The 16,160-nt window shown below is 39.7% G+C and overlaps 1 protein-coding gene across 1 annotated transcript; it reads right to left on the reverse strand.

The window, feature by feature from the left end:
• Nucleotides 1–5,746: 5,746 nt before the first annotated feature.
• Nucleotides 5,747–10,878, reverse strand: LOC135532699 (zinc finger protein 239-like). Its single transcript, XM_064960169.1, has 2 exons — nt 10,706–10,878; nt 5,747–7,258 (listed from the first exon to the last, which is right to left on the reverse strand). Exons 1-2 carry the CDS (start codon nt 10,809–10,811, stop codon nt 6,375–6,377), a joined length of 990 nt encoding a protein of 329 aa, XP_064816241.1. The 5' UTR covers nt 10,812–10,878; the 3' UTR covers nt 5,747–6,374.
• Nucleotides 10,879–16,160: the final 5,282 nt, after the last annotated feature.

Below are 16,160 nucleotides of genomic sequence, written 5' to 3' on the forward strand. Positions count from 1 at the left end.
GCTTGAGTGGGCAGCCTGATCACAGCTTTCCTCCAGTATTAGTTAATTCATTAAAACAGGCCAAATTGAAGTTTCTGGAGTTTTGTTTTCCTGTTCTACAGTCTAGTAAAGATAGGGGGGTTGACTGGGACAGGCAATGTAAAATCCATAATGTTTTATGGAAACGTTTTTGTAAAACAAGCACCTTACATCAGATCATCTTGAAACTTTCCCTGTAAAGCTAACTTTCATCAAGGTTTTATATGGTCTATTGGTTTCTCTCTATTCATTGGCAGAATCCTTTTTCAGTGTTACGATATTCATAACATCCATATCCGCCAGTCTCTCTGCTGGTTGTCCTGGTAACAGATACAAGGCCATCTTCCTGTCAACTAACAGAACTCTGCTGGTTGTCCTGGTAACAGATACCAGTGGGCAGGTCTATTTTATTTGTTCAAACTAAACTACAGCACTTACTCTGATGAGTCAAATCTGATCCTTTCTTCTCTTCTCCTCCTCTCACAGTTCCACTCAGCTCCGTTGTTTTCCTGCAGTCCACCAGCAGCACAGACAACCTCTTCATACCCAGCAGTGAGGTGCTTCCGGGAAAGGCACGACATGGGAACTCTGGGAGGGAGGAAGGGCTAGCGTTGTCCTGGTAACCATAAAGAGGGGACACAGACATATATCATTATGGATGCTGATGTCACTGTTGTCATAAAGTGCTTAACAGAAACCCAGAACCCAGATAAAGCAAGCTGTATGCTAGACCAAACCAAGCTGTACCATCTGGTGTTCTGATCTGGAGAGACTCTTCTCTGCCTCGTCAGCATCAGGATGTTGTTGAGGCTCCCCAGAGGATCCACCATAGTCATGTCTCTCTCCTGTGTGAATGAGAACATCAAACAGATGGTAAACTTATGATCTACAATTACAATCACAAAGGGTCTTACAAGAGGCATTAATATCTCTGAACGGGGCCTAAAATGCAAATGTTAAAAGAGTTGTTCGACAAAATGGGTGCTTTTGGAGAATTCAATAAATCTAATTGAAAAGACCCCAAAATATGTACCAATGGCAGATCGAACCTTTAACAATTCCTACAGTAGTGAACAACATATTCAAGTGTAGAACTTCAGTAGAATCCCCCATTTAAAACCACATTAGTTCAACAATTGCATCGTTTGTACCCCTGTTTTTAAGACAGTACTCACTGATGGTAATCGGATATTCTGACTCCTCCTCCTTTTTCACTCCTAAAACATCTTCCTCCTCTTTTATTGAGATAGACTCCTCTTCCTCTTTTACTCCAAAAGGTTCTTCCTCTTCTTTCACTACATTCTCTTCTTCCTGCTTTTTGATTCTGAAAGCTTCTACCTCCTCTTCCACAACCTCTTTCCCATCTTCCTCTTTCAGTGTAATATCATCCTCTTCTTCTTTCAATGTGATAGCCTCCTCTTCCTCCTTTATCATCCTGAAAGCTTCTTCTGTCTCCTCCTCTTTCACTCCCAAAATGTCTTCCTCCTTCACCTTTATTGAGATAGCATCCTCTTCCTCTCTAAAAGGTTCTTTCTCTTCTTTCACTATAACATCCTCCTCTTCCTCCTTTTTCATTCTGAAAGATTCTTTCTCCAAACTGCAGACCCCCTCTTCATTAGCAAGGGAAGAGTAGTTTAGTGAGCTCATGGTCAGGGATGTTAGCGAGCTCGGTAGCATTAGCGACTAGCCTAGTGCTAGGCTCAGTATCAATCTTTAACACGTTTGCAAATTAAACATGCAAATTAGGTTAAAGTGAACCAGTTGATAAGTCAACGTAACTGCGTTTACAACACTGAGATTAGCTAATGTACATTAACATGGTCTAAAGCGTCAATCTTTCAGTTGTATGTTGTCTTGCAAGCTATCGAGGTGGTTGAAAGAGTTGGCGCTTTGTTGTTCCTGAAGGAGCGTCCGTCCAGTCCATTATACGTCACGAAAGAAGCATCACCTGAAAGACGCTCATCGCCATCTGCTGACTGGAGTGGGTAACGCAGTTTGTAAACAATAGTTACACCACTTTTTGTATTGGAAAGAACGTCATAATTATTTAACAATAAGCTGATATATTTTCTCTTCCAAATAATACGTTCCTGTTCACAGACGTAGAAGCTCAATATGAATATGTAGATGATGAATAAATACTTGTATGAATAGGTACCGTGTTAATACACATTTTCTCTGTTCATTTTTCACAATCGTTTTTGTCTAGATGTGACCATACTCTTCCCTTAAAGCCACGCTCTATAATATACAAATCAACAGAGCAAATGCATCACATGCAAATAGCACTTGATTATCTGTAGTCTACACTGAGTCTACAAAACATTAAGAGCAGCTGATTTTTTAAACTTTGAGACAATTGAGGCATGGATTAACTCTAATTAACTCTAATGAATGTATACTCTGCAGCAGAGGTAACTATGGGTCTTCTTTTCCTGTGGAGGTCCTCATGAGAGCCAGTTTCATCATTGCGCTTGATGGTTTTTGCGACTGCACTTGAAGAAGCTTTCAAAGTTCCAGAAATTTTCCGGATTAGAACATAGTAAAAATAAAGAAAAACCCTCAAATGAGTAGGTGTATGAGTAGGTGTAGGTGTAGGAGTAGGTGTATGAGTAGGTGTATGAGTAGGTGTAGGAGTATGAGTAGGTGTATGAGTAGGTGTAGGAGTAGGTTTAGGTGTAGGAGTAGGTGTAACCAAGGTGTAGGAGTAGGTGTATGAGTAGGTGTAGGAGTAGGTGTAGGAGTAAGTGTAGGAGTAGGTGTATGAGTAGGTGTAGGAGTAGGTGTAACCAAGGTGTAGGAGTAGGTGTATGAGTAGGTGTAGGAGTAGGTGTAGGTGTATGAGTAGGTGTAGGAGTAGGTGTAGGAGTAGGTGTAACCAAACTGTAAGTTCCTCTACACAACGTCCTTTTAGAGAATTTGGCAGTACGTCCAACCGACCCCATAAATGCAGACCACGCAGACCACACCCACCCAGGAGACTGAGACCAGACCACACCCACCCAGGACCTCCACATCCGGCTTCTTCACCTGAGGAGACTGAGACCAGACCACACCCACCCAGGACCTCCACATCCGGAGACTGAGACCAGACCACACCCACCCAGGAGACTGAGACCAGACCACACCCACCCAGGAGACTGAGACCAGACCACACCCACCCAGGACCTCCACATCCGGCTTCTTCACCTCAGGAGACCAGCCACCCAGGACAGCTGATGAAACCTAGTAGAATGTCTCTCTGTCATAAAGCCCTTTTGAGGGGAAAAACTCATTCTGATTGGCTGGGCCTGGCTCGTCAGTGGGTGGGGCTATGCCCTCCTAGGCCCCTCCATGGCTGCACCGTGCCCAGTCATAATGAAGTCCATAGATCAGGGCCTAATACATTTGACATTGACTGATTTCCATATATGTTTTATTTTATTTATTTATTTCACCTTTATTTAACCAGGTAGGCAAGTTGAGAACACCTTTATTTAACCAGGTAGGCAAGTTGAGAACACCTTTATTTAACCAGGTAGGCTAGTTGAGAACACCTTTATTTAACCAAGTAGGCAAGTTGAGAACACCTTTATTTAACCAGGTAGGCAAGTTGAGAACACCTTTATTTAACCAGGTAGGCTAGTTGAGAACACCTTTATTTAACCAGGTAGGCCAGTTGAGAACACCTTTATTTAACCAGGTAGGCAAGTTGAGAACACCTTTATTTAACCAGGTGGTCAAGTTGAGAACACCTTTATTTAACCAGGTAGGCTAGTTGAGAACACCTTTATTTAACCAGGTAGGCCAGTTGAGAACACCTTTATTTAACCAGGTAGGCAAGTTGAGAACACCTTTATTTAACCAGGTAGGTTAGTTGAGAATACCTTTATTTAACCAGGTAGGCCAGTTGAGAACACCTTTATTTAACCAGGTAGGCCAGTTGAGAACACCTTTATTTAACCAGGTGGTCAAGTTGAGAACACCTTTATTTAACCAGGTAGGCAAGTTGAGAACAAGTTCTCATTTACAATTGCGACCTGGCCAAGATAAAGCAGCGCAGTTTGACACATTCAACGACACGGAGTTACACATGGAGTAAAACAAACATATAGTCAATAATACAGTATAAACAAGTCTATATATGATGTGAGCAAATGAGGTGAGATAAGGGAGGTAAAGGCAAAAAAAGGCCATGGTGGCAAAGTAAATACAATATAGCAAGTAAAACACTGGAATGGTAGATTTGCAATGGAAGAATGTGCAAAGTAGTAATAAAAATAATGGGATGCAAAGGAGCCAAATAAATAAATAAATAAAATAAATACAGTAGGGAAAGAGGTAGTTGTTTGGGCTAAATTACAGGTGGGCTATGTACAGGTGCAGTAATCTGTGAGCTGCTCTGACAGTTGGTGCTTAAAGCTAGTGAGGGAGATAAGTGTTTCCAGTTTCAGAGATTGTTGTAGTTCGTTCCAGTCATTGGCAGCAGAGAACTGGAAGGAGAGGTGGCCAAAGAAAGAATTGGTTTTGGGGGTGACTAGAGAGATATACCTGCTGGAGGGCGTGCTACAGGTGGGTGATGCTATGGTGACCAGCGAGCTGAGAAAAGGGGGGACTTTACCTAGCAGGGTCTTATAGATGACCTGGAGCCAGAGGGTTTGGCGACGAGTATGAAGCGAGGGCCAGCCAACGAGAGCGTACAGGTCGCAATGGTGGGTAGTATATGGGGCTTTGGTGACAAAACGGATTGCACTGTGATAGACTGCATCCAATTTGTTGAGTAGGGTATTGGAGCCTATTTTGAAAATGACATTGCCGAAGTCGAGGATTGGTAGGATGGTCAGTTTTACAAGGGTATGTTTGGCAGCATGAGTGAAGGATGCTTTGTTGCGAAATAGGAAGCCAATTCTAGATTTAACTTTGGATTGGAGATGTTTGATGTGGGTCTGGAAGGAGAGTTTACAGTCTAACCAGACACCCAGGTATTTGTAGTTGTCCAAATGTACTGTACTGTGAATCGTTGAAATTGTTGCATGTTGCGTTTATATTTTTGATCAGTATATATATATATATATATATGTCATAGAGAATTCATATTCCATATTATAAAGTACATAAAGTAAATATGAATTCTCTATGACATATTTGTTACGTTTTATCAGACTTTTATGATATTAAAGTGAAGAATGGCGCTGAAGGAGATGGCTGACGATCCCGTAACCAACAAAGGTGGATATTATGGGTTGTGTTTTATGATGTAATAGATCATGTGAAGAATGGCGCTGAAGGAGATGGCTGACGATCCCGTAACCAACTAAGGTGGATATTGATCCAACACCTGCCGCTTATTCAAACCAGCCCACTGGGCACAGACATCAGTTCAACATCTAGTTTCTATTAACATTTCTTTGATTTGTCAACTAAAGTGAATTCAACATGAAATCAACACAAAATGTCAACTGTCATTGGATTTAGGTTGCAAGTTGGGTGGAGTCCAAGTCAAACCAAGTCTCTTTATTTCTGAGCTCAGAGAGAATAACAGAGTTACACAGAGCAGTGTAGACAGTCTGAATTCCAAAGCATTGGGTGATGAGCACATATCTTTATAGTTTCCTGTTCCTGGGAGGGACTTTATTCATACAAAAGGCAGCTGGTCTGCAACACAGGAGCTTATAATAGGACAGTTTCACAAGGTTAGTCACATACTCAGTTATGTGGACACACAAACAATTAACATTTTCCATTTACAGAGTCTGAACATTTTCATTTCATTAAATCATCAGTGGGCTACAATGCAAATGTCAACAATGGAACAAATGCATCACATCCAAATATCACTTGATTATCTGTAGTGCTGGAGGAATGACACACCCAGATAAACACACACACAGAGTTTTAAAAAGGACCATTTAAACACATGAAATCTTATCTACCCTACATTGAAACTGACATAACTCCATATTCAATGAATGTTTTCTAATAAAAACATAAAAATATATGTTTGAGTATACTTGGTACAATTCAATTTCATATGGTTTAAACAGGTTAACACATTGTCAGTCAACAATATAAGACAACGGGAGCACTGTGTATGTTCTCTGATGAATTGTAAGTCAGTGTGATGTGAAATATCAATTTACACACTAGGATAAGTAATTATTCTCTCCTGTGTGGATTCTCACGTGACGTTTTAGTGACTGTGATGAGCAATATCTTTTCCCACAGTCTGAGCACTTGTAAGGTTTCTCCCCTGTGTGCAGTCTCACATGTTCTTTCAGATTTCTTAAATGGGTAAAACACTTTGCACACTGGGAGCAATGGAAAGGCCTCTCCCCCGAGTGTATTCTCTCATGAGCTTTCAGATTTCTTAAGTGGCTTTACCAAGAGTGTATTCTCTCATGAGCTTTCAGATTTCTTAAGTGGCTAAAACTCTTTCCACACTGGGAGCAATGGAAATGCATCTCCCCTATGTGTATTAGCTCATGAGCTTTCAGTGTTCCTGCCTGGCTAAAACTCCTTCCACACTGGGAGCAATAGAAAGGCTTCTCACCTGTGTGTGTTCGCTCATGAGCTTTCAGGATTCCTGACTGGCTAAATCTCTCACCACACTGGGCGCAATGGTATGGCTTCTCCCCTGTGTGTATTCGCTCATGAGCTTTGAGGGTGTCTAACCTCTTAAAACTCTTTCCACACTGGGAGCACGGGTGTGGCTTTGCTCCTGTGTGTATCCTCTCATGTCTTTTCATGCTAACTAAATGGTTAAAACTCTTCCCACAATGTGAGCAGTAGTAAGGCTTCTCCCTTGTGTGCAGTCTCATGTGTTCCTTCAGGCTTCCTGACTGGCTGAAACTCTTTCCACACTGGGCGCAAAGGTATGACTTCTCCCCTGTATGTATTCGCTCATGAACTTTCAGGCTTCCTGACTGGCTAAAACTATTTCCACACTGAGAACAATGGTATGGCTTCTCCCCTGTGTGTATTTGCTCATGGGTTTTGAGAGTGTCGAACCGCTTAAAATTCTTTCCACACTGGGAGCAATGGAAAGGCCTCTCCCGCGTGTGTGTTCGCTCATGAGCTTTCAGATTTCCTAAGTGGCTAAAACTCTTTCCACACCGGGTGCAATTTTGTGTCTTCGGTTCTGCGTGTCCCCTCTCATGTCTTTTCAGGCTTCCTAACTTGGTAAAACTCTTTCCAATCTGGGAGCAGAGGTGTCGTCTTGCTGGTTTGGACGTCTCTGGTTCCTCCGAGGTTGGTTTTCCTCCTGCCAAAGACAGTGTTTATTTAAAGAGAGAACAGAATTAAATCTCCACATGATAAAACTGCCTTATTCTGAGGTTTAATCTCAATCAGATCCCTCAATAAACCAAGGCCAGTTTACAAACATTTCATAATTTAAAACAAATGATGTTGTAGAGCTTCCTGGTAACTACTGATATGTTTACATTACTTATCTTTATTTCTGTTTTACAAGTCAGAACACAAACAACTAGACAGTTCTATGACACCCAAGACACAGACATCGCTAGATTCCTATCAGCAGGTGGTTCTAAATATATAACCTTCATAGCTGTATGATACAGAATGTGACCTACACACTTCCTTAAACATAAAATGAGAAGTAATTCTGTGTGGAAGTCCAAAACTTGGAAACAGACACAAAGCTCATTAGTAACTTCTCCCTGTTGTTGAAAGGGTTCGACACAATGGCTTTTTATTATTTAGACATTCACACAGAGTATATAGTGTATATAATAATGTAGGCACCGTGTATATAATAATGTAGGCACCGTATATAGTGTATATAATAATGTGGACACTGTATATAGTGTATATAATAATGTAGGCACCGTGTATATAATAATTTAGGCACCGTATATATAATAATGAAGGCACGTATATATAATAATGTAGACACTGTATATAGTGTATATAATAATGAAGGCACCGTATATATAATAATGTAGACACTGTATATAGTGTATATAATAATGTAGGCACCGTATATATTGTATATAATAATGAAGGCACAGTATATAGTGTATATAATAATGTAGGCACCGTATATAGTGTATATAATAATGTAGGCACCGTATATAGTGTATATAATAATGTAGGCACCGTGTATATAATAATGAAGGCACCGTATATAGTGTATATAATAATGTAGGCACCGTATATAGTGTATATAATAATGAAGGCACAGTATATAGTGTATATAATAATGTAGGCACCGTATATAGTGTATATAATAATGTAGGCACCGTATATAGTGTATATAATAATGAAGGCACCGTATATATAATAATAAAGGCACCGTATATAGTGTATATAATAATGAAGGCACCGTATATATAATAATGAAGGCACCGTATATAGTGTATTTAATAATGAAGGCACCGTATATAGTGTATATAATAATGTAGGCACCGTATATAGTGTATATAATAATGTAGGCACCGTATATAGTGAATATAATAATGTAGGCACCGTATATAGTGTATATAATAATGTAGGCACCGTATATAGTGTATATAATAATGAAGGCACCGTATATATAATAATGTAGGCACCGTATATAGTGTATATAATAATGAAGGCACCGTATATATAATAATGAAGGCACCGTATATAGTGTATTTAATAATGAAGGCACCGTATATAGTGTATATAATAATGTAGGCACCGTATATAGTGTATATAATAATGTAGGCACTGTATATAGTGTATATAATAATGTAGACACCGTATATAGTGTATATAATAATGAAGGCACCGTATATAGTGTATATAATAATGTAGGCACCGTATATAGTGTATATAATAATGTAGGCACCGTATACCTGTTCAGGGGAGGAATGACAGATTTGTCGGGGGTTTGAACTTGCAACCTTCCGGTTACTTGTCCAACGCTCTAACCACTAGGCTTCCCTACCGCCCCACATCATCATATTTGTATATGTTTTACGTTACTTGTTTATGGTTCATTGAACAAACATTGGAAACTGTGTTTAAAACCTTTACACTGAAGATCTGTGAAGTTATTTGGATTTTTACAAAGTATCTTTGAAAGACAGGGTCCTGAAAAAAGATATGTTCATTTTTTTGTTGAGTTTATGTTTTACAGGTTGAAAAGTATTATTTTTTTCTCTCAGACAAATAAAAAATTCCAGCTGCAAGACAAAGGCCATAGCTGTAATAAAATAACGAATGAACTGGCAAAGCAGCAGAGCGAGGCCCGCATCCAGCAACGTCACGAGTCACGTTTTGCAGCTGTTTCAGTACAGCACTACAGGGAGAGAGGGGGAGAGTGGGAAATCTGAGGTTTGTAGTTTTTCAAGTCATTGCCTTTCGAATATAAAGTGTAAATTGGGTCATATTGCACTTTCCAAGGCTTCCACTAGCTGTCAACAGTCTTTAGAATCTTGTTGCAGGATTCTACTGTGAAGGGGAGCGAATAAGAGCTGTTTGACTAAGGGGTCTGGCAGAATGCCTTGAGCAAAGTCACACGCTCGCGGCCGTGAGAGCGAGCTGCGTTCCTTTTCATTTCTAAAGACAAAGGAATTGTCCGGTTGAAACATTATTGAAGATTTATGATAAAAACATAATAAAGATTGATTATATACATCGTTTGAAATGTTTCTTCGAACTGTAATAGAACTTCTTTGACTTTTCATCTGGACTTAGTGCCCGCGCCTTGTGAATTTCGATAGGTGAACTAAACCGTTAACAAAAAGGAGGTATTTGGACATAAAGATGAACTTTATCGAACAAAACAAACATTTATTGTGGAACTGGGATTCCTGGGAGTGCATTCTGATGAAGATCATCAAATGTAAGTGAATATTTATAACGCTATTTCTGACTCCACAACATGGCGGGTATCTGTATGGCTTGTTTTTGTGGCTTCACTCTGTCCTCAGATTATTGCATGGTTTGCTTTTTCCGTAAAGCTTTTTTGAAATCTGACACAGTGCTTGCATTAAGGAGAAGTATATATTTAATTATATGCATAACACTTGTATCTTTTATCAAAGTTTCTGATGAGTATTTCTGTAAATGAATGTGACTCTCTGCAAATTCCGCTGGATGTTTTCGGGGCAGAACATTACGGAACATAACTCTCCAATGTAAACTGAGATATTTGGATTTAAATATTAACTTTATCGAACAAAACATACATGAAGTCCTATGAGTGACATCTGATGAAGATCATCAAAGGTTAGTGATTAATTTTATCTCTTATTTCTGCTTTTTGTGACTCCTCTCTTTGACTGGAAAATGGCCCTATGTTTTTTTTGTGACTAGGTGCTGACCTAACATAATCATATGGCGAGCTTTCGCTGTATAGCATTTTTGAAATTGGACACGATGGCTAGATTAACAAGAGGTTAAGCTTTAATTTGGTGTATTGCACTTGTGAATGTATGAAAGTAAAATATTTCCCAAAAATATTTTTTCATTTCGCACTCTGCCATTTCAGCGGATGTTGTCGAGGGGTTCCGCTAGTCTTAAGAAGTTTTAAACACTTCACAACTAAGCACGCTGAAAATGAACAAGAGTTCTGCAGAGTTGCACACACTGTCAAACTTCTCCGCCAACCGATAGCACTTCCGGCTCTCTGTGGAGAGAGAACTTTGCTGGTTGTCCTGGCAACAGATACCAGTGGGCAGATCTATTGTTTTTGTTCAAACTAAACTACAGCACTTACTTTGATGTGTCAAATCTGATCCGTTCTTCTCCGCTCCTCCTCTCACAGTTCCACTCAGCCCCGTTGTTTTCCTGCAGTCCACCAGCAGCACAGACAACCTCTTCATACCCAGCAGTAAGGTGCTACCGGGAGAGGCACGATACAGGGACTCAGGGAGGGAGGAAGGGCTAGCGTTGTCCTGGTAACCATAAAGAGGGGACACAGACACATATCATTATGGATGCTGATGTCACTGTTGACATGAAGTGCTTTACAGAAACCCAGCCCAGACCCAGATAGAGCAAGCTGTATGCTAGACCAGACCAAGCTGTACCATCTGGTGTTCTGATCTGGAGAGACGCTTCTCTTCCTCGTCAGCATCAGGATGTTGTTGAAGCTCCCCAGAGGATCCACCATAGTCATGTCCCTCTCCTGTGTGAACGAGAACATCAAACAGGTGGTAAACTTATGATCTACTACTACAATCACATAGGGTCTTACAAGAGGCATTAATATCTCTAAACAGGGCCTAAAATGCAAATGTTAAAGGGTTGTTCCACGAAATGGGTGCCTGTTGCATCCCTTTGATATTTAAGTAGAAATTATGCACCAATATTGAATTTTAAAAGTATGTTATATTAGATGAGGTGCACTTTAATATAGACCACATGGATAATTAAATGTAGGCACCATATATAGTGTATATAATAATGAAGGCACCATATATAGTGTATATAATAATGTAGGCACCGTATATAGTGTATATAATAATATAGGCACCGTATATAGTGTATATAATAATTTAGGCACCGTATATAGTGTATATAATAATGTAGGCACCGTATATAGTGTATATAATAATGTAGGCACCGTATATAGTGTATATAATAATGTAGGCACCGTATAGAGTGAATATAATAATTTAGGCACCGTATATAGTGGATATAATAATGCCACTTAAAAACCACACATTAGTTCAACAACGGCATAGTTTGTGCCCCTGTTTTTAAGACAGTACTCACTGGTGTTAATCTGATATTCTGTCTCCTCCTCTTTCAATCCCAAAACGTCTTCCTCCTTCACTTTTATTGAGATAGCATCCTCTTCCTCTCTAAAAGGTTCTTTCTCTTCTTTCACTATAACAGCCTCCTCTTCCTCCTTTTTCATTCTGAAAGGTTCTTCCTCTCCTTTCACAGTCATATCCCCCTCTTCTTCGTCTTTCACGACAATGTTCATCGCCAGAGATTCTTTCTCCGTCCAGCAGACCTCCTCTTCTTTAGCAGGGGAGGAGTAGTTTAGTGAGCTCATGGTCCGGGATGTTAGCTAGCTAGCATTAGCGACTAGCCTAGTGAGCAACAATCTTTAACAAGTTTGCAAATTGAACATGCAAATTAGGTTCAAGTTGACCCGTTAATACGTCAACTGAACTGCGTTTACAACACTGAGATTACATAATGTACATTAACATGATCTAAAGCGTCAATCTTCCAGTTTTATGTTGGCTAGCAAGCTACCGAGGTAGTTGAAAGAGTTGGCGCTTTGTTGTTCCTGAAGAAGCGTCCCGTCCAGTTAATTATACGTCACGCAAGAATCATCACCCGAAAGACGCCCATCACGTCATAACAATTTAACAATAAACAGATATATTTTCTCTCATGTCTTACAAATAATACGTTCCTGTTCACAGACGTAGAAGCTTAATATGAATATGTAGATAATGAATAAATACTTCTGTGTTGCCATCCTGTTCGAAGGTAACAGACTGTTTAATTACAGTGGTAACGATGGATTTTCATTGTGTTTATCGCCCCCTAGTGGAGCTTTCTGGTACTTAGAAAGACAGTACGAAAACAGTAAGTGGAGAATTCATTCTGTGCTCATAGAAGTTCAGGTCTTTCAGTGCAGTTATTTCTTGTCACGCTTCAGCCTCTGAAAATATTTGTTTGTAAGTTCGATTCAAGCATGTTGCTAGTGATGATAATCTTGTTATTGATAGAATTGCTTACTTATCAATGTCAGTTGGTTGCATTTACTCACACAAATTACCTTGCCAATCACGTATGCCGTCAGCTGTATTCCTGCTCGTGCGTCATGTCAACGAATTGTAAAACATACAATACTGAAGTTTTGTTACTGTTTCTAGTGTAATACGCTTTGTTATTGTACAGAGGTGGTTGCACATTATTATAGTAATTAAAGGATTTAGCCAATTACCATATGAGTAACAATTAGCTATATGGTTTGGCATCATGCCAGATACATGGTACATTGGCACGTGCTTTGTATTTATGCAACTTCAACTTGAAATGTATAATGTAGAGCTACAGTATGTCGGTGTGAATTGAATACTAAATGTATAATGTACAGCTACAGTATGTCGGTGTGAATTGAATACTAAATGTATAATGTAGAGCTACAGTATGTCGGTGTGAATTGAATACTAAATGTATAATGTAGAGCTACAGTATGTCGGTGTGAATTGAATACTAAATGTATAATGTAGAGCTACAGTATGTCGGTGTGAATTGAATACTAAATGTATAATGTAGAGCTACAGTATGTCAGTGTGAATTGAATACTAAAGTATATTCTTTTCTGTATTTTGCAGTTTCACAACATAAACGTTTTCAATATATTAATTCAAGAAAAGTCACGCCTTGGAAGTTTTATTGACGACTTAGTTGTTCGCCATCTATCTGTCTAGTTTTGCATGGGAACGCACCTCAAGGGCAGAATAACTTGATGAATAGGTAGCGTGTTCATACACAGTTTCTCTGCACACTTTTCACATTAGTTTTCATCTAGATGTGACGGTACTATTCCCTTAAAGCCACGCTCTATAAGATACGAATAAACCTGTAAACAACAGAGCAAATGCATCACATGCAAATAGCACTTGATTATCAGAGGGGTCATATAGAACTACCCAGACATTCCAAATATTACTTGATTATCAGAGGGGTGTATTATGACATCATATAGAACTACTCAGACGTTCCAAATATTACTTGATTATCAGAGGGGTGTATTATGACATCATATAGAACTACTCAGACGTTCCAATATCACTTGATTATCAGATTGGGTGTCAGATTGGGTGTATCAGATTGGGTGTCAGATTGGGTGTATCAGATTGGGTGTATCAGATTGGGTGTATTATTGGGTGTATTATGATGTCAGATAGAACTGCTGGACACAATAGAGCAAATGCATCACATGCAAATAGCACTTGATTATCTGTAGTGCTTTACACTGAGCCTACAAAACATTAAGAACACCTGCTCCTTCCATGACATAGACTGACCAGGTGAATCCAGGCTAAAGCTATGAACCCTTACTGATGTCACTAGTTAAATCCACTTCAATCAGTGTAGATGAAGGGGGGAGACAGGTTAAATAAGGATTTTTAAACCTTGAGACAATTGAGGCATGGATTATGTGTGTGCCATTCAGAGGGTGAATTGGGAAGACAAAATATTGAAGTGTCTTTGAACGGGGTATGGTATTAGGTGCCAGGCACACCGGTTTGCGTCAAGAACTGCAACGCTACAGTTTCCCATGTGTACCAAGACTGGTCCACCACCCAAACAGTGGCAGTCAATGCGGTTTAAGATGAGGGAGGATGATTCTTTCAGCATAGCATCGCTCTGTTTGAGCCGGGTGTTTCAGTAGGCTAAACTTGCGAGCTGCATTTGCTAGCTAAGTAAGTGAAACTGAAAGTGGAAAATAAAAGACAAACTCTCTCTCTCTTCTCCTAATTTGTTCAAAACTGTTCAACTATTGTCTTTTTCTCTCTTTGAGTCAACTACTCACCACATGTTATGCACTGCAGTGCTAGCTGTAGCTGTAGCTCATGTTTTCAGTACTAAATTCATTCTCTGATCCTTTCTTTGGTTGGACAACATGTCAGTTCATGCTGCAAGAGCTCTGATAGGTTGGAGGACGTCCTCCGGAAGTTGTCATAATTACTGTGTAAGTCTATGGAAGGGCTTGAGAACCATGAGCCTCATGAGGTTTTGTATTGAAGTCAATGTACCCAGAGGAGGATGCAAAATAGTATGTTTTAATCAAATATTTGGTGATGTGATTATATTTGGTATGGTTTCATCTAAAAAGGACCACTTTCTAAATGTTTTACCATTTTTATTTTTCTGAAAATAACTGAGGACGATGGTTCTCCCCTTCCTCCTCTGAGGAGATCCCACTGCACCCAAAGAACATCCAACCAATTTGACACAATTGTGGGAAGCATTGGAGTCAACATGGGCCAGCATCCCTGTGGAACGCTTGTCGACACATTGCAGAGTCCATGCCCCGACGAATTGAGGCTGTTCTGGGGGGAAAAGGGGAGGGTCCAACTCCATATTAGGAAGGTGCTCCAAATGTTTGGTATAATCAGTGGATATATCTGCCATTTAGCAGACACTTTTATCCAAAGGGTTTTGCAGTCATGCTTGCAAATGAGATGGAAACCCATTTAACTTGTATTTTTCATTCGGTACATGGGAATGCACTACGTAATCATGCAAAGCCCTTTATCGCAATAAGTCTGTTTGATATAAACATTTCTGGTGGGAAAAGGCATATATTGTTTTATGCAGATTTGAGAAAATTCACATCAAAATCTGTCGCAAATTAATCCAAATCAGATCCCTCAATAACCTGAGGTCAGTTTTCAAACATTTCATCATTTAAAACAACCTCAGTGTGAATTTAAAACAAATGTTGTAGAGCTTCCTGGTAATATGTTAACATTACTTATTCCTTCTGTTTTGTGTGGAAGTCAAATGTTTTTTTTTTTTTAACTTTGGAGACACAAAGCACATCAGTAACATCTCCCCGTTGTCTCAAGGGTTCGACACAATGTTCCATTTTTTTTACATTTTGACTAATCGCTAATGGCATGATATTTTGGGTAAAGTAAAAAGAGTGAAATATTTGGGGCAGACTTTTTAAAAATGATTATTATTGTATTGATATTTTTTACCCCCTTTTTCTCCCCAATTTTCGTCAATCGGTGGTTAGTCTTGTCTCATCGCTGCAACTTCCATACGGAAGAATGCTATGGTTGCCAACCTGGTTAAGTGTGCCTTGAAATGTAAATAAATCACTGACCACGTCACCAGCCAAGCACCCCCACACCATCTCACCTCCTCCTCCATGCTTCACGGTGGGAACTACACATGCAGAGATCATCCGTTCACCGACTCGCGTCTCACAAAGACACTGCGTTTGAATGACCTTCGTGTCTTAAAGTAAAGGTGGACAACTGGTACTCTTTGCTTATTTAAGCTGTTCTTGTCATAATATGGACTTGGTCTTTTACCACATCGTGTCCATCTTCTGTATACCCCCCCCCCCCCCCCACACACACACACACACCTTGCCACAACACTACTTATTGGCTCAAATGCATTATGGGGGAAACAAATTCTGATTGGCTGGGCCTGGCTCGCCAGTGGGTGGGCATATGCCC

The sequence above is a fragment of the Oncorhynchus masou genome, chromosome 5, assembly GCF_036934945.1.
Source record: "Oncorhynchus masou masou isolate Uvic2021 chromosome 5, UVic_Omas_1.1, whole genome shotgun sequence".
In the NCBI taxonomy this organism is placed as follows: Eukaryota; Metazoa; Chordata; class Actinopteri; order Salmoniformes; family Salmonidae; genus Oncorhynchus; species Oncorhynchus masou.